Source organism: Arvicola amphibius, chromosome 3 (assembly GCF_903992535.2).
Source record: "Arvicola amphibius chromosome 3, mArvAmp1.2, whole genome shotgun sequence".
Taxonomy (NCBI): Eukaryota; Metazoa; Chordata; class Mammalia; order Rodentia; family Cricetidae; genus Arvicola; species Arvicola amphibius.
The window spans coordinates 170,473,782-170,492,698 of record NC_052049.1 but is presented as its reverse complement, the minus strand read 5'-3'; the positions used below and the strand labels follow the sequence as shown (position 1 = coordinate 170,492,698).

The following is an 18,917-nucleotide window of genomic DNA, read 5'->3' as shown; positions in this document are numbered from 1 at the left end:
GAGAAGCCATTGATAAAGGCACTGGGACTTGTTTCTACTGTATGTACTGGCTTTTAGGGACCCTAGTCTATTTGTCTATTTGGATGCAAAGCTTTCTAGGACTGGATTGGTGTGTGTGTGTGTGGGGGGGGGAACATCCCACAGGGCAGGGTTCCCTGCCCTCTCTCAAGGATGGAAGGGGACGGGGAGTAGGGGAGCGGGATGGGAATGGGAGGAGGGGAGGAAGTGTAAATTTTTTGAATGGAAAAAATAAAAAAAAAACAGATGATGGAAATCTTTTGTGCAGAGCAGTCTGACACTATAGTGACATCCCAGTGTTTATGTTATGCATTGACATAGCCCTGTTTCCAGTGGGTTGAGTAGGTTAATGCCCAGGTCTGAAATGCACTTCCTCATAGAGACCCACTTTTCATATTCACTTGTCATGTCATTGAACCCAGCTCAGTGTTAGGCTCTCAGCTGTGATGATGCTGAAACAGTTTTGGTCAGACATAGTGCCCTTGCTCTGGTAAAGAAAAAGAGACTGCATGGGAAAATCATGACATAAAAATTGTTTTTATTTGCCTGGCAGTGGTGGTGAATGCCTTTAATCCCAGCACTCAGGAGACAGAGGCTGGCGAATCTCTGAGTTTGAGGCCATCCTAGTCTACAAAGCAAGTTCTAGGACAGTCAGGGCTACACAGAGAAACCCTGTCTTGAAAAACCAAATGAAAATCTTCGTTTTCATTTGTTTTTGGCTTGTTTGTTTGTTTGGTTGGATTTTTGAGATAGGCTTTCCCTGTGTAACCCTGACTGTCCTAGAACTCACTCTGTAGACCAGACTGGCCTCAAACTCAGATATCTGCCTGTCTTTGCCCCCGAGTGCTGGGATTAAAGGAGTGCTCCAACACTACCCAGCTATAAAAGTTGTTTTGAAGTTGATAACAGTTTTCATAAAGGCTAGAAGATTTAAGAATATTACAGCATTTTTATTTATAGAAATTATACAGAAATACATTTTATGTAAGCTTATAAAGCTTTGCCTATTAAAAATCTAGTTATGAAAAACGTATTTCTTGGCTATTAGTTTCTTAATACTAAATAGCATAATTAATAAGTAGTGGAAATTGTTTTTAAATAAGTTATTATGTTACACTGGTCTGTCAATTATGAAAACTAAATGTTCCCTTTAGTCATTGTTATATGTATATGTGTGTGTGTGTGTGTGTGTGTGTGTATACCTATTTCTAGTTCCCAAATAAAAGATTATATTACACTGGTCTGTCAATTATGAAAACTAAATGTTCCCTTTAGTCATTGTTATATGTATATGTGTGTGTGTGTGTGTGTGTGTGTGTGTATACCTATTTCTAGTTCCCAAATAAAAGATTATATTTATGACATCATTTGTCATGAGAGAAATTCTGCTTTGTTTAGTTTGTTTATTTTGTAATTTGTTTCCTTAGTTTTTCTAATCAGCAGCTTCCCATGATTCCTGCTTACCTGACTAGACAGAGTGTTGATAAATACAAAAGGCTGTTCGCATACAGAGTTGTATGAGAACAATGTTGACAATGAAACAAGAGACAAAAGGATTGAAACCACTGTCAGTATCCTTGTGTGGACATGGGTCCAAAAAATCTTCAACTAAGTATTAGCACATGGAATCCAACGGCACATTAAAGATTTTTTTTTTCACAATGAGTAAGTGGGATATATCTCACGTATGCATGGATGAGTTAGTAATGTACCATGTTCTGAAACTAATACACATGCCACACAGTAGAAATAAAGGAAATGCAAATTATAACAGCTACAATAAAATAAATAGGGATAAATTTAACCAAAGCAATGAAAGATCTCTGCAGTGAAAATTAAACAAATGCAAAAAGTTGAAGAAGTGAAATGAAGATCATGTGCAGGGACTCAGAGACTGTAATGTAGGTGGAATTTTCCATCTAGACGGCTGAGACTCTCTTTCCTGCCAGCCACTCCCCAAATAACCACACAGAGACTTAATATTAATTGTAAATTCTTGGCAATAACTTTGGCTTGTTTTTAAAAGCTAGCTCTTATAACTTAAACTAAGCCATTTCTATTAATCTGTGTGTTTCCCCAGGCTCATTTACCTTATCTGCATACTTCCCAGCCTGCTCGCTCTGCGTCTCATGGTATCTCCTCATACTCCACCCCTTTCCCCAGCATTCTCTCTGCCCCCAAATCCTGCCTAGTCATCAACCAATTCATTTTCAGTTAATAGTGAGAACAACACATCATCGCGGTGTACAAAAGGATTATTCCACAGCATTTCCCCTCTTCGTCTGATTACAAAGGAAGGTTTTAACTTTGACATAGTAAAATTATATACAACATGCCAGGTGGTGGTGGTGCACGCCTTTAATCCCAGCACTCGGGAGGAAGAGACAGATGGATCTCTGTGAGTTTTAGGCCAGCCAGGTCTACAGAGTGAGTTCCAGGACAGGCTCCAAAGGTACAGAGAAACCCTGTCTCAAAAAAACAAATATACATATAAAAAAAGTTACCAAGTAAGAATTACAGTACAATATCCAGTCCATTCATATTTTGCAAAATTGGAGAAAATGTCTATTATTTATCTTATCTTTGTGAGTCTAAAGTTTTATTTCTAATTTACCTTTTATCATAACTAAGGAAAAATTTAATTATTTAGTCTTTAGCTTCATCAAAGACCTCAGATGGGTGTAATGTTACCTAATGACAGTCACCAGAATTCTTCTGTAACGTTGGGACACCCAACTTTGACCAACAAGCCTGGTATATCTGACAGACCTTTTTAAGAAGCATGGAGTTTTGAAGGATTATCATACCTTGTCTTGGCATAGTTTGACAGTCACTTTTACATCTTTCTGGTTCAGTTTGGGCAGTATACTGTCAGCAATTGAGGCAAGAGCAGTTTCTTTGCCCACATGGCTAGCATTTGCCATAAAGAAAACAGAGTTTCTTTGATGCCCATTATCTTCTTTTGAAGTAAATTGGTGCTGTCAGAAGCAGATGTGTCTCAATGTCATGAAAAGCCTTAGGTTATTAAACATATTAAATGCCATATTCTGTAGGTCTTTGAAGTGTTTGAAGATCACTTATCTAAAATATCTCTGTATGACCTTTAAAATATACCTAACATGACTATAAGTTTGATAATTATGGGTGACTAGCTATTAACATGTATTTCTTTAATATCCTACATTGCTTTCAAGGACTAAAACTTTACTTAAACATGCCTCATAGGTACAATATCTAAAACAGAAATAGAAACTTAATGTAGCAAAAATAAGCTTAAATTTGAATCAATATACAAAAATATCTTAAACAAGAGTAGAAACATACAGTATAACAAAAATAACTTTAAATCTGTATCATACACAAAAATCCATACCAATGTAGGTTTTTTTTTTGTTTTTTTTTGTTTTTTGTTTTTTTTTTGTTTTTTTTTTTTTTTTGTTTAACAGTTGCTTTTAGGAATAGAATAGATTCAATAGTCTACTCTTTTTTTTCCTATTGTTCCTATACCCTTTTTTTCCTTTAGAAAGAGATCTTTGAACTTAACTCATTGTTTCCTTTTTTTTTTTACTATGACCAATAACAACCTGTAATCAACTCCCTAAACAATGGCAGACATTCATAATTCACCGAGTAACCAAAACCCATTCATACCCCATTTCTTGGGAATGTGGGCATTGTTCTCTAGATTATTTCCTGTTGTCTGTGGGCACTAGTATCTTTGGGGGAACTGTGAGAAAAATCAAGATAATTGTTAGATCTTAGCTGGAATAGTTTGTGAGGCTGAGACCATCTCAGCCAGCAGTCTTGGAGCTGTTTTGGATGCAAAATTATGAGGGGACTGTAACAGAGACATTTTGTGATGCTGAATCCCCTGGGTCATCCGTTTTCATTGGTGTCTGGTCTCCTTGCTCTTTAAAAGTTCATAAACTTAAAAACAAAACAAAAACAACAAAGAAAAGCAAAGCCAGGCATTGGTGGTGCATGCCTTTAATCACAGCACTGGGAAGGCAGAGGCAGGTGGATCTGTGTGAGTTTGAGGCCGGTCTGGTCTATAAGAGCTAGTTCTAGGACAGGCTCCAAAGATACAGAGAAACCCTGTCTCGAAAAAAAAAAATTAGAAGTTTATAAACTTTTAAAGGTAACTTTACCTCTTCCTTCCCCAAAGTAACATATCTTATGACTTCCATTAAATCAAGACATTTATATAAAGTTTTTTTGGCCCAATAAGCCTCTCTGACGATGCAATAATCCAAATCAGACCAAATCAAACCAAATTAGAAAAAGCCCAGGTTTAATGGTGCCAGTGCTCCCGGGTAGCCTTTCAGTCCCCAGAGAGGAAAGACCCGAGAAAACACAGAGAGGACAAAGGACAACCCAGAAGACCATGTGTTCATTCTCTGGGGGGCAGTTTAAATAGCCTGTGGGAGTGGTCTTGACCCTCTCTGGGGAGGGGTCACCATTTGGCGGGCTTTCTCGGAGGTGGAGTTTGGACCGAGGCAACTTCCAGAAGAGGGGACCTGGAATGGAAAGTTCCACCCAAACATTCCAGACTCCTCTGGGACACATGGATGCCATGGCCTGGGCTGAAACCTCCAACCAAACCATCCCAGACTCTCTGGATAAGGATGATAGCGCCTGAGGCGATGCTTCTAACCAAACAATTTGTAAAATATGTAGGTTAGTTTAATTCAGCAGTACATAATCCAGTGTGTTTTAACAGTTGTTGTTCATTCATTAGCCATCAGAAAATCTAAAGACAACATAATAACGTACAGGATCCAGATTCCCTGTGTATCTTTACATGGCTTTTTTTTTTAAAATTTTACTTTGCTCCCTTTTAAAGGCTTTATTATTTTTAAACTTAATTTAATCTATGACTATATACACCCTTTCTCTTTTCTCTCCCAAGCCTATGTATGTTTTTTAGATACTGTAACCCATTTAGGATTTTTTTCCCATCTGGATTTTTCTTTACTGAGCTCTTGTATTGTTCTTTGATCACATGAGACGTGGGATCATAAAGTGCTATGGTCATGGGCATGGCTCAGCTTAGCACATGCGTCGATCATGGCTTTGGAAGCTCTCTGAGAGCCTAGCTTCATGGCAGAGTTACCGACGGGAGCTACATTTACTTCCCCAGCTCTGGGAAGTTGTTGGGTTCATAATGCCAGCAAGTCGTATGCTGCCCAATGCTCATAAACCCCATTGAAGTTGTTCAGTGGCAGGGCTTTTTAAAATAACCACACCTGTGTTTGCCACTTGCACTGAGCCACCTCTTAAACTAGCTGTGCCTTTTGTTGCTAGCACTGAACTTATACAGGGAAAGGTGATTATCAGGAAGCTATGTCTGGCTCAGTTTTTGTGTGCTTAGAATCTTTTTTTTTTTAAAGCTTTGTTAGGTCTTATTTGGAAATTCTGGACCCACATTGGAACACCATTTGTAGGTTCTGTGGCCCAGAAGTCACTTCCAAATAACCACACTGAGACTTTTTATTAATTATAATTGCTCAGGCAATAGCTCAGATATGTTACTAGCTAACTCTTTTAAATTATTTCAAATTAACCCTTATATCTTATCTAGACTTTGCCATGTGGTTTGGTACCTTTTCTCAGTATGGAAAGTTCATGTCCTTTTCTCCCGGTCTCCTCATCATTCTGAGACTCCCCCTCCTCTTCTCTCTCTCTCTTTGTTTGCAAGTTCCACCAAACCTCTGCCTGTCCAGCTATTGACCACTCAGCTTCTTTATTAACCCAATCACAGTGACACATATTCACACCCTGTAAAGGAATAGTCCACATTGTACTACTCAAAATGATCTACAGATTTAATGTGGTCTCTGTCAAAATGCCAATGACACCCTTCAAGCAAAAATAAATTCTCAAATCAGAACAAAACTACAACAAAACCCCAGATTGGTAAAGCCATCCAGAAGGAAAAGAAAGCAAAAGGTCTTATGTACCTGACTTCAAATTGTACAAAGCTATAGTGATTGAAGTAGCATTGAGCTGGCATAAAAACTGAACAGCGGAGCAGGACAGAGCCTAGATATAAGCCTGGTATCTGTGGTGGGGGTGAGCACATACATTGAGGAAGGATGGCCTTTACAGTGCAAACAGAAAATGAGACTACACCCTCATCTCTCACAAGTTAGAAAAATCAAATCCAAGTGAATTTAAAGACTCGATATAAGACCTAAAACAAAACTTTGAGAAGAAAACACAGAAATACTTTAAGGTATTGGAATGGCCAGTGTTTGGGCAGATGGGCAGAAAGGAGTCACAAGACAGCTAAAGCATGGGAAATGAATGCAAAGTAAGTACATGGCATCAAACTGCTACAAAACCAAGAGGAAATGGAAAGACAAGCCACAGAATGAGAGAATGTATTTGGAAATCATACAACTATCCAGGGGCTAATAACCAGAATATATAAGGAACTCCAAGAACTAAACAGCCAAAAGTGATGGACAAAAGCCCTAAGTAGACATTTTAAAATGCTGATATATACTAGCCACACATGTAAAAAAATGCTCACTGTCACTAACCATCATGGAAATATGAATGACGATCACAGGTATCATTTCACCCTAGTGAGGATGGCTGCCATCAGGAAAACTGTGAGGATAAATAGAGAAGATAGAGAAGGTGCCCTTAGACACTGCTGGTAGGGATGTAAGTAAGTGTACTTTCCATGGAAAATGGAGAGTTCTTTAAAATGTCAAAGCAGAACTAGTGTAGGAGACAGGAATCCCACTATTGGACATATAAACTAAAGGGACAACTCTGAAGAAAATCAGTAAACACCTTCACTCGTGTTTATTTTAGAACTATTCACAGAAGTCAAGAAGTAGGACGCTTTTGGGCGGTGGTGGCACACACCTTTAATCCCAGCACTTGGGAGGCAGAGGCAGGCGATCTCTGGCTAGCCTGGTCTTCAGAGCAAGTTCCAGGACAGGCTCCAAAGCTACAGAGAAACGCTGTCTCAAAAAACCAAAAAAAAAAAGAGAGAGAGAGAGAGAGAGAGAGAGAGAGAGAGAGAGAGAGAGAGAGAGAGAGAGAGAGAGAGAAAGAAAAAGAAAGAAAAAAGAAGCAGGACATTTTAGTGCATATTGGCTGACAGATGTACAAAGTGTATGACATACAATGGAATATGATTCAGTTATAAAAAGAATGAGATTGTCATTTGGGTCATGAGTGGAACTGAAGATCGAAATAAGCCAGGCCTAGAGAGGTGGATGCTATGTGGAGCTCACACGGGTAGAGTCTTAGAAAGTTCATCTCATGAAAGTTGAAAATGTATCGGTACTTACAACTGTTTATGAGGGGTTGATTGAGTAAGACATCAGTGTAGAGCACTTCTGTAGTACACGTGAGGCTCTGGGCTTGCTCTTCCCCCTTCATAGTGGCATGTCTCAGGATAACAGTGATGTATTTCAAAGCATCCAGAAGTATTTTCAATATAAAGCTATGATAAATATTCAAGATAATGGATATGTATATTCTGATTTGAGCTTTACACAATGTACATAGTATTGAAACATCAAATGATTCATAAAATTTAAGAGTAAGTACTGCCATCAGTTAAAAATTAATACGGGTGTTAGAATGGGCTTGGTGTGGTAGGAAAGATGAGAAAAAGAATATGTGTGTGTAGATAGGTAGGTAGGTAGGTAGGTAGACAGACAGACAGACAGATAGCATTTTCTTAACTGATCCTCAACAAAAGCACGTAATAGTTAATTCTTGGGACTTTTTTTGTATTGCTACTCTTTCACTCACAAAATGAAATCAGTGCTATAGTCTTAGTGTTTTTATTCATGTATGTGTTTGTAGTGTGCATGTGTGTGTATGCATACATGTGTGTTTGTGTTCATGTGGAGACCTAAGGTTAATATCAGAAATCTGCCTCCAGTGCCCTTTTACCTTATTCAATGACCAGAGTCTCTCAGTCAAACCCAGAGCTGGCTGTTGTCTCCCTAGCCAGCTTGCTCTGTAGACCCTTGGTCTTTGTTTTCCAAGGCTGGACTTACAGGCAGGCAGGTTGCCATCTCCATCTAGCCTTCACTGAGATCCTAACTCCTCAGTGCTCACAGGGCAAGCACTTGACCCCCAAGTGCTTGACCATAGCCACCTCCCGACCATAGCCACCTCCATAGCTATAGCTGCATTGCTGGATAATGAAGATTGCGATTTTTCACTCTTGAAGGTGATTCTAGAAAATAGGATTTGTGAATAATTTCTATTGAACTTTAGTTTCATTTTATATTTCAAGTCAAAATCAATTTTAAGGGTCTCTATTTCTTTGCTTTAGTTGCCATTAATTGACTAATTCTTCAAAGTTTTATGACTAGCTATGGAGATGTCTTGACTACTTCACCAGTCACCCAATCCTTACTTGACATTAGGTATAAATGTGTTCTGTTTAAAGGAAATAATTTTATACTTTAGTTTCTTATTCTGCTTTAGACTTTAAAAAAAATTGGGCATAGTGTAGTATGAATTTTATCCATGATAAAAATTCACATCCTATCAACTTCTACAACTCATAAACACTTTCAGTAATGTGGCAGGATACAAGATTAACTCAAAAAAATCAGTAGCCTTCCCTGTACACAGATGATAAAAGGGCTGGGGAAGAAATCGGAGAATCAACACCCTTCACAATAGCTACAATAGCATAAAATACCTCAGAGTAACTCCAACCAAACAAGTGGAAGACTTGTATGACAAGAACTTTAAATCTTTAAAGAAATTGAGGAAGACACCAGAAGTGGAAAGATCTCCCATGCTCTTGTGTAAGCAGTATTAACATAGTAAAAATGGCAGTCTTACCAAAAGCAATCTACAGATTCAATGCAATGCTCAGCAAAATCCTAGCAAAATTCTTCAAAGACCTCGAAAGAATGATACTCAATTTCATATGGAAAAGCAAAAAACCCAGGATAGCCAAAGCAATCCTGTACAATAAAAGAACTTCTGGAGGCATCACAATCCCTGACTTCAAACTTTACTACAGAGCTACAGTACTGAAAACAGCCTGGTATTGGCATAAGAACAGACAGGAGGACCAATGGAACGGAATAGAAGACCCGGATATGAATCCACATATCTTCAAATACCTGATTTTTGACAAAGAAGCAAAGAATATCAAATGGAAAAAAGAAAGCATATTTTACAAGTGGTGCTGGCATAACTGGATATCAACATGTAGAATAATGAAAATAGACCCATACCTATCACCATGCACAAAACTCAAGTCCAAATGGATCAAAGATCTCAACATAAAGCCAGCCACACTGAACCTTGTAGAAGAGAAAGTGGGAAATACACTGAAGACATTGACACTGGAGACCACTTCCTAAATATAACCCTGCAGCACAGACACTGAGAGAATAAATGGGACCTCCTGAAACTGAAAGGCTTCTGTAAAGCAAAGGACACCGTCAATAAGACAAAACCACAGCCTATAGAATGGTAAAAGATCTTTACTAACCCCATATCAGATGTCTGATCTCCAAAATATACAAAGAACTCAAGAAATTGGACACCAAAAGAATACATAATCCAGTGGGAAAAAAATGGAGTACAGACCTAAATAGAGAACTCTCAACAGAGGAATCTAAAATGGCTAAAAGATACTTAAGGAAATGTTCAACATCCTTAGTCATCAGAGAAATGCAAATCAAAACAATTCTGAGATTCCATCTTACACCTGTAAGAATGGCCAAGATCAAAAACACTGATGACAACTTATGCTGGAGAGGTTGTGGGGGAAAGGGAACGCTTCTGCATTTCTTGTGGGAATGCAAGCTGGTACAACACCTTTGGATGTCAGTGTGGTGATTTCTCAGAAAATTAAGAAACAACTTTCCTCAAGACCCAATAATACCACTTTTGGGTATATATCCAAAGGATGCTCAATCGTGCCACAAGGACATGTGTTCATATGTTCATATGTTCATAGCAGCATTGTTTGTCATAGCCAGAACATGGAAACAACCTAAATGCCCCTCAACCAAAGAATGGATAAGGAAAATGTGGTACATTTACACAATGGAGTACTACACAGCAGAAAAAAATGACATTTTGAATTTTGCAGGCAAATGGACAGAGCACATTATTTTTGAGTGAAGTAACCCAAACACAGCTCACTCACAGGTGGTTTTTGAACATAAAGCAAAGAAAGCCAGCCTACAAACCACAATCCCAGAGAACTTAGGCAACAATGAGGACACTAAGAGACTTACATAGATCTAATCTACATGGGAAGTAGAAAGTATAAAAAGACAAGATCTCCTGAGTAAATTGGGAGCATGGGGACCTTGGGGGAAGGTTGAAGGGAGGAGGGGAGAGGCAGGGAGGGGAGCAGAGAAAAACGTAAAGCTCAATAAAAAATCAATAAAAACTAATAAAAATATAAATTTTAGAAGAAAAATTCACATCCTATCAATTTTTTTTGCCCATGTGGAAAAAACTTTGGCATTATTATTATATAATATGCTGATTAGATAAAAAATGGTGATAAACAAATGTTTCTGATCTTTCATGTCTTTTTTTGTTGTTGTTTTTAATACCTATCAGGTTCAGTCTGTGTACTCATATGTTCTTGGATATGTGGCCTTCCATTGAAGTGTGGTTGATTAACAGGGGCTATCCTCTTAAATTGACTTCCTTTCCCAGCAGCTGTTAATTGGCAGTAGTTTCTTTGGTCAGGGTGGCACTGTGTGCCCCTCTCTCCATGGTAGGATTTGGTATGGTTTGACCGTACAGAGGTTTTATACATGTCACAATTGTGCGTTCACATGTGAAGCTGACCTGTTGTGTCTGGAAGAACCATCTCCCTGTAGTTATTCACCACCTTTGATTCTTACATTCTTTCCATCATCCCCTATTCTACGAAGATCCTGAGCCCTGGGGGAAGGAGACTTGATAGAGAGATTTATGTGCTACTTAGGGCTGAAAATTCCACACTCAGTGCCATAACCAGTTGTGGGTCCTGTGTTTATCACCATCTTCCGATAGAAGCTTTTCAGAGACGGGTTGAGAAGCACTGATCTATGGGTATAACAGTGAGTCATTAGAGTCAGTTTCATACTGTTCCTGTCTAGTGATTACAGTGGTAGGTTCTCCTCAGGGGCTGTGACTTGTCTAGTCACAGGGCCTTGGCACAACAGTGGTGCCAGGTATGGGTTCTGTATTGTGGAGTGGTCTTAAACCCAGGCAGAAAGTAATTAGTTACTCCCATACAGTTGTGCCACTCTTGTACCAGTGGGCATTTCTTGCCAGGCTGGTCATCACTGTAGCTCCCACAGTTCATAGCTGGGTAAGACTAATGATTGTTTTTCTCTTCTGATAGTGCATGTGCACCTCCAAACACTGCATAAGCTAGCCAACATAAATGAAACTTCCAAGTCGGTACCAGCTTGATAGTTCCATGTTCTGTGACTCAAGTATATGGTATCTTCAGCAGTGGGGTATCACTGTCAGGTTCTGGAGCACAGCCAAGAGCACTGACATAGACCCCCAAATATTACAGGCTATCATTGGTGCAGTTGACTACCCTGTCTTTAATAAAAGCATGATGTGTTCTCCTGAGTCTAGTAGTAGCTTTTGATCAATATACTGTACATGTTTTTAGTATATTGGTTAACAGCAGAAAAACTTAGAGGTCTGGAAAGTATTTGATTTACTTTAGTGTCCATTTTTATAATTAAAATACTACTAAATACAAGTATTTCAATAATTGTTATCAGTCATGATTAGTTTTTTCTAATTGAAATTTGTTTCTCTGAAATGAATAGTCTTCCTTGATTTTAAGAAGCTACTTGGTATTATTTATGCTTGCTTTAAAAACAGACCAGTGTCTCCGTTTTCCTTGTTCAGTCACTGGGTTTATATCATTTAAAGAGTTAAGATGCTGCCCTTTCTCTTGTCTACAGTTTTTAAAGCATGGGTGTTGCCATTTTCTTTCCTCTGGAGACTGAGTCTGGCGTTTTATATATTGTCTTTCTTCACAGCTTTCTAATGTTTTGTGCAATGATTATTCATAATTTTGAAATTTATCTGCATAGACTATTATAGAAAATATTTTTTCTTAATTCTATATCTGTGGTAGTGAATTTTTTTTGTTCCCAGTTTTTTCCTTACATTTTCTTTATTATTCTATTCTAGCTAATGTTTTGTTCATTTTAATGTTTATATCTAAAAAGCTGTCTTTATTTTTAAATGTTTTTCTAGTTAAGTTTCTACTTTATCATCAGTTTAAGCTACTCTTTATGAGAATTACTGATAATTCAAGTGGCTTTTCTTGCTTGGTTTGTTAGTTTCAGTAAAGGCAATAAAGTGAGAAGTGAAAGGTTGCGTGCCTGTGATGTAGGCTTCTTATGTGTTTAAAGTTGCAACAGACACACAACAGGTAGTTGCGTAAGTAGGAATTGTCGTTCCCTTATGTACTTTATTGGGCAGTTGCAGGCCATAGCTTTCCCTCCTTCCCATTGTGGCTTTGATGAAAGGATACTTTGAAAGAATTAGCCATGTGCAGTGTCTTGTTAAAAGAAAAATGTCCTATTTAGAATTCTTTCGGCATCCTGAACTATCTTTGAACTCACAGAGATCCGTCTGTCTCTGCCTCCCAGGCTATTCTTTTTCTTTCTTTCTTTTTTTTTTTTTGAGAACTTTAATCTTTAGCCTGTATATATTTTAACCATTTAGAGGTTTTATTACTCTTTGAATCTCTCTTTACTATATATCTCTCTTTTTGTGACCACATGGGTCTTTAATTTGCTAAGGAATATGGAGAAGTTTTCTTGCCAAAAAGTAAGCTGTAATTGTGTGTTCATAAACAACAGTCAAAAGCTCCTATGGTGTTTTCTTGCCAGGAAGCAAGCTGCAACAATGTATCCATAGCTCCGTAGTCCGGACCCTGCTTGAAAGAGTCAGAGTTTTCCCTGGCAGGAAGGCCCAGAAAGCCAGCATTTAAAACAGCCCAGATTTTTTCTGGTATGGCTGAAAACCCAAATGTTTTACTCTAGTCTTTTTTTTTAAAGCTTTCTCAGGCTTTATGTGCATGTAGTTATCCACGTGGGCGCCATTCTGTAACATGAGGGGGAGCCAGGACTGCTTGTTTGGGTTTCTGTCCCGCCTAGTACCCCACAGCCGGCAAGCCCCAAAGAAATAACACAAAGATCTCTATAAGTTATAAAGCTGATTGGCCCATTAGCTCTAACCTCTCACTGGCTAACTCTCACATCTTGATTAACCCATTTTTCTGATCTATGTTAGCCATGTGGCTCAGTACCTTTTTTTAGTGGGGCAGATCACATCCTGCTGCTTCGGTGATCTAGGCAGGAGTGGGAGGAATCAACTTCCTTCTTCCCAGAATTCTCCTGTTCTCATTACATCATTTCTACTTCCTGCCTGGTTTTCCCACCTTTACCTCTTGCCTGGCCAATCAGCGTTTATTTAAAACATGATTGACAGATTACAGACAATTCTCCCGCATCAGTGCATGGGTTTTAAATCTGATATTTTAGGATATTAAATATGAAAACATAAAAATAAACTGTATTTAATCATCATTGATTAGCCAACACATTTCTATTAAAATGTTCATTTTGTGTTAGTATCACATGTATTCAACTAAAAATTTTTGTTGCTTAAAACTAAATGTAAGCTTGTCTTTCCTTGTAGGTATAAGCGAGTCTTTTCTGTTGGAACCCATGCAGTTACTACATATAATCCCAATACCTTAGAAGTAACAAATCAGGTAATTAATGTTAGAAGCTGTTTAAAGGTTTACATGAACTTTTAAAAGCCAAGATTGCAGCCTGTTTTACCTGTTGAAGTCAGCACTTCAGGAGAGAAATGTCAGTCTGTAGATATGTGTTTGCATGTGTTTTGTGCTCAGGACTAGAAGTAAAGTGTGTGTACACACTATTTATGCTCTCAAAGGAATGACTATTTTATGTTACTACTGTTTCTAGTCTCTGGCAATCTTGTTTATAAAATTAGTCCATTTCTAAAGTTGTTACTATTATTTAAGCATATTAGTGATGTCACAAATTTGTTCACAGACTTACTGGAAAATTAGAATGGTTTGTTTGTAAAGGCAAGAGTAATTGAAAGTGGATAATTAAACACGCTTAAAGATAATCCGGCTTCTTTTAATTCTAAATTAGGCATGTTTTATATGTCCTTCTTTTTTTTTCCCCCTCATTTTTTTATTCAAGATTTCCATCTCCTCCCTTCCTCCTCCCCCTTTCCTCCCCTCCCTTCCACCCATACCCCCACTCCACCCCACTCCAAAGACAAAGAGCCATCAGGGTTCCCTTCACTATGTTAAGTCCAAGGTCCTCCCAGCTCCCCCTAAGTCCAGGAAGGTGAGCAACCAAACTGACAAGGCTCACAGTGAGCCCGTCCATGCTGTAGAGTTCATGTTCATTGCCATTGTCCTTGGTTTCTCAGTCCTCCTCCACCGTCAGCCACATTCAGAGAGTCCGGTTTGGTCCCCTGTTCCATCAGTCCCATTCCGACTGGACTTGGTGGTCTCCCGTTAGATCTGTCCCACCATCTCAATGGGTAAAAGCACTCCTCGCGGTCCTGGCTTCCTTGCTCATGATCTCCCTCCTTTTGCTCCTCATCAGGACCTTGAGAGCTCAGTCTGGTGCTCCTATGTGGGGCTCTGTCATTTTCTCCATCCAATGCCAGGTGAAGGTTCTATGGTGATATGCAAGATATTCATAAGTATGACAATAGGATCTGGACATTTCTGGCACCCTCTCCTCAGCTGCCCAAGGAACTAGCTGGGGGCGTCTTTCTGGACACCTGGAAACCCCTCTAAAGTCAAGTCTCTGCCAACCCTAGAATGGCTCCCTTAACTAAGATATATAATTCCTTTTTCCCATATCCACCCTTCCTATATCCCAACCATCCTATTCCCCCAAGCTCTCCCCATCCTCCACTTCACACTTTTCTCTCCCCATCCCCCCATCCCACCCCACCCCCATGTTCCCATTTTTTGTCCAGCAATCTTGTCTACTTCCAATATCCAGGAGGATAACTATATGTCCTTCTTAATGAGTACAATCATGAAATAGTATTCCCTATTTCTTTTCACTTACTTAAATTGCTTTATATTAATAGCATTAAAATCATAATACAGATTTTTCTTGTTGTTGTCTCTGATAGTTAAAAACCTTTAAGAGAACTTGAGTTGTGGAATTGCTATAAACGCTGCTCCTCACTCTTCAACCTCCAGTATTTGTAAAATGTTGCTCCTTTAAGCAGTGGATATGTAGTGAGAGAAGTGAAAACAAACTTCACATCTGGTTATTTCAGAGCAAAAGTTAAAGGCTTCCTTTCTTTTTGCCAGTGGCCTTATGGAGACATTTGCAGCATCAGCCCTGTTGGAAAAGGACAAGGAACAGAGTTCAACCTCACATTTCGTAAAGGAAGTGGGAAAAAGTCAGAAACGTTGAAGTTTTCTACAGAGCACAGAACAGAGCTACTTACAGAAGCTTTGGTGAGATTACCCATGTGTTTAAAGTTGCGGGTCTCTCTGCTTCTAGAAGTGAAGTGGTTACATTGAGTCCTGAGTTCTGACCCTGTGCCCGCTCTGCACTCTGACCCTGTATCCGCTCTGCTCTCTGATCTTGTGCCCGTTCCTCTGCTCTTTATTAATCTTTAACTTGGCAGTGAAACTTCGTCTTTCCCATTAAAACAAATAAACAAAAGAAAACAAAATTTGGCAGTTCTTTATATTTAATAATGTGCTAGTCTTTTGAAATGTACATATAAGACAAAGCATTATGTTTAATCTATTTTGCTCATCAGTAAAACCCCACAATATTTCTTTGTTTTTTAAACAATCTTTTATTTTACATACCAATCTCAGTTTCCTCTCCCTCCTCTCTTCCTGCTCCACCCACCTTCCTCCCACTCCTTCCCCTATCCAATCCTCAGACAGTGTAAGGCTTCCCATGGGGAGTCAACAAAGTCTGTCACATCACTTGAAGCAGGACTAAGGCCCTTCCCTTGTATCTAGGCTGAGCAAGGTATCCTTCCATAGGGAATGAAGTACCACAATCTTTATTAACTATCCTTAAACTATAAATCTCATAACAGTTTGGCATCATAATTACCGAATTGTGGCATTTACCTGTTTGGGGTATAAAAGGCTGACTCATGAGCCTTCCTTATCTGTGTTTTCTCTTTCAGAGATTTAGAACTGACTTTGCAGAGGGAAAAATCACAGGAAGGGTAAGATTTGGCATTTATCAATGTGCATTCTTACATGATTAAATGTTGTCCTCATTGTGGAAATCATTCCACAACCTGTGTTGTTCCTAGTACAGTAAAGTCCAAGGGAAATAAAACTTTAATGCTTCTTAACATGAAAAATAGATGAATTGTAATTTAACAGGAAGCTCAAATATAAGGAAACAGGTTTCAGACTTATTTTTGTCAGATAATAAAAAAATCATCCACTCAAAAACCAAAGCATTAAAAATGGGACTAGAGAGCTGGCTCAGCAGTTGAGTGTTTGTTGCTCTCACACAGGACCTAGGTTTGGTTCCTAGCACCCACATATACGCTTGCAACAATTGGAAACTCCAATTCTAAGTTCCAAGGGATCCAATAACCAGATTCTGACCTCTGCTTGTACTAGGTGCACACATGGTGCAAAGGCTCACATGCAAACGACATTTCTACACATAAAATAAATCTCTAAACGGCTACAGTGCTCCAGACAGTGACACTAGTCCTCACCACACTGCAGCAGGCAGTGCTGTTAGAACTGGTAGCAGTTTGGTTTATTGAAGATTTGAGGTCTGGGAGGTTTGGTTCTGTCTTTCTGAATGTTCCTGTATTGGGTCTGGCTTATACTGAAGCCAAGCATGGTGCTGGCATGGTGCTAGCAGCTTTGGGAAAAATCATTTGCTTAGTACAGTCCTGACTTTCCCAGCTGAACCTCTTTAGTGTGTCACTGCAAAGCTTAAACTAGAGACTTTGGGGAGAAGGGATAAGGAGTTTTGGTTTTTCTCATGAAATAGTAAATTTCTTAACCATGAATGGGTTTTATGTTTATTTGCACTTTTTATTTTCCTGGTACTAGAGATTAAACCTAAGGCCTTCTCCACACTGCACTCTGTCTGCAGTCCTCAGTTTTTAAAATTTGAGACAGGGTCTAATTAAGTTGCTCCCAGGTGGCCTTGAACTTCCTTAGTAGCCCAGGCAGACAATCTCTGTTCTCAGCCTTCCAGGTAATGAGGATTGCAGACTGTCTGGCTGTTTCTACTTTTCCAATGGGGAAAATAAAGCCTTCCATTCTGGCAGTGGCGGGAACCACTATCTCTGCTGAAGTTAGAAGTAGATTCTCATGTGCTACAGAACCAGCCCTCTCCTTTTAAACTCCAGTTCTTCCTGTGGGCATTTTTCTGTTGGCTTAAGCTTTTCCAGAGCCTCGTGTATTTCAATGCTAGCCCTTGGCTGGTTGCCCAGCAGCCATTTTAAATAGTTTCATGTCAGCTGATGAGCCACTGTTTATTGTCACTGAGGAGCTTCTGTTGGATTTGTATGAATCACAGCTTGGTGTGCTTATCTTAATTATATCAGGTGAATGTTCTGTGTGTCTCTTTGGATAACAGATGCACCTGAAACTGGTCTATAACCTCACCTTTTAGATCCAGTCACTTGTTACCTGTCAAACTTAGAGGTAGGACAGTATTAGTAGAGAATGTGACATCTGTACCTCCCTGGAATAAAGTGGGGGCTGTATTTCAAATGCTGGGCTTATATAAGCAGTGATTACATAAGTTAAATTTGGTCATGAGTCCTGCTGTCACCTTTGCTGTACACTAAATTATGGACTTCTAAAGTCCTTTAGGCTTGGCCTCAACAATAGATCTTAAGAGATAATGATATATTTCCATTAGCAGCTGCTGTCAGTTGAGAGAAATGGAGAATATCCTGTAGAGTGAGTTTGGGTGTGTTAGCAAGCCTAGTAGGAAAGCACCACTGAACAGTGCAAAGGCTATTCTACTGACATCTGATGCCCTGCTACTCCGATTTGCAAGGGATCTCAGCATTCCCAGGGCACTTTCTTACTGCTGTCATCACAACTCAGAGGTGACCTTTCAGTGGTGTGTTTAAGAAATCCTAGAAATCATACCACTGGTAAAATTTTGACTTCAGAATTTTTTTTGGATATAGATAAATTGTACGTTAATATAACTGGGCTAACACAGTGTTTAAATGTAATACTGTGACTTGCCCAGAAATTCAACCTAATCAAAAGTCACAATCTTTTTTCCTTAACTCACTCAGAATACATATCACTTTCTGTTTAAGGTCCCCTTTGATGGCGTGACTGTATGTTGTATATGATTTTAGGTCTGCTTTTGAGGTGTGGCTGCGTGTTGTGTGTGATTTTAGGGTTTGCTTTTGGTGCGGGCTTTATGCCGTATGTGTTTTGAAGGTTTTTTGTTGTTGTTGTTGTTGTTTGTTTTGTTTTCTTTTTTGCTGCTTTGTTTGATTTTTGGAACAGGATCTGGTTGTGTTGCTTCTGCTGCCCTGGAATTCCTGGGCACAAGCAATCTCCTGCCTCGTCCTTTGAGTGGCTGGGACTCTAGGCACATCCATTTGCCAGCTGCTTTTCCTCCTGTTTCCTCTTTCCACTTTAGAGCTATATAAGGAGTTTAAAAATCTTTCACAGCATAGTGTAAACGTTAGTCTTTTGGCTAATAAAGGAAGAATATAATGTCTTCAGTTTGTATGAACATTCTAATGAAATAAACACTCCTATCCTCTTCCCCTTCTCCCTAGCTAAAATTAACAACCTTACAGTTGAGTTGGGAGAGTAGCTATTAAAGCTTAGAGTTAGAGCATGACCCTGAAGGTAA

At 39.0% G+C, this 18,917-nt stretch overlaps 1 protein-coding gene and 1 long non-coding RNA gene across 2 annotated transcripts in view; one reads left to right on the top strand and one right to left on the bottom strand.

Annotated features, from left to right (window-relative positions):
- Positions 1-18,917, top strand: part of Dnajc13 (DnaJ heat shock protein family (Hsp40) member C13) — a 131,469-nt gene that overhangs the window by 30,006 nt on the left and 82,546 nt on the right. The window contains exons 3-5 of the mRNA XM_038321823.2: positions 13,708-13,783; positions 15,389-15,538; positions 16,234-16,275. Coding sequence (XP_038177751.1) covers positions 13,708-13,783; positions 15,389-15,538; positions 16,234-16,275 — 268 coding nt within the window. The remainder of the gene's footprint in view (positions 1-13,707; positions 13,784-15,388; positions 15,539-16,233; positions 16,276-18,917) is intronic.
- LOC119809087 lies at positions 14,676-15,666 on the bottom strand. Its single transcript, XR_005284621.1, has 3 exons — positions 15,529-15,666; positions 15,138-15,419; positions 14,676-14,733 (listed from the first exon to the last, which is right to left on the bottom strand). It is a non-coding gene; the product is annotated as an uncharacterized LOC119809087 (long non-coding RNA).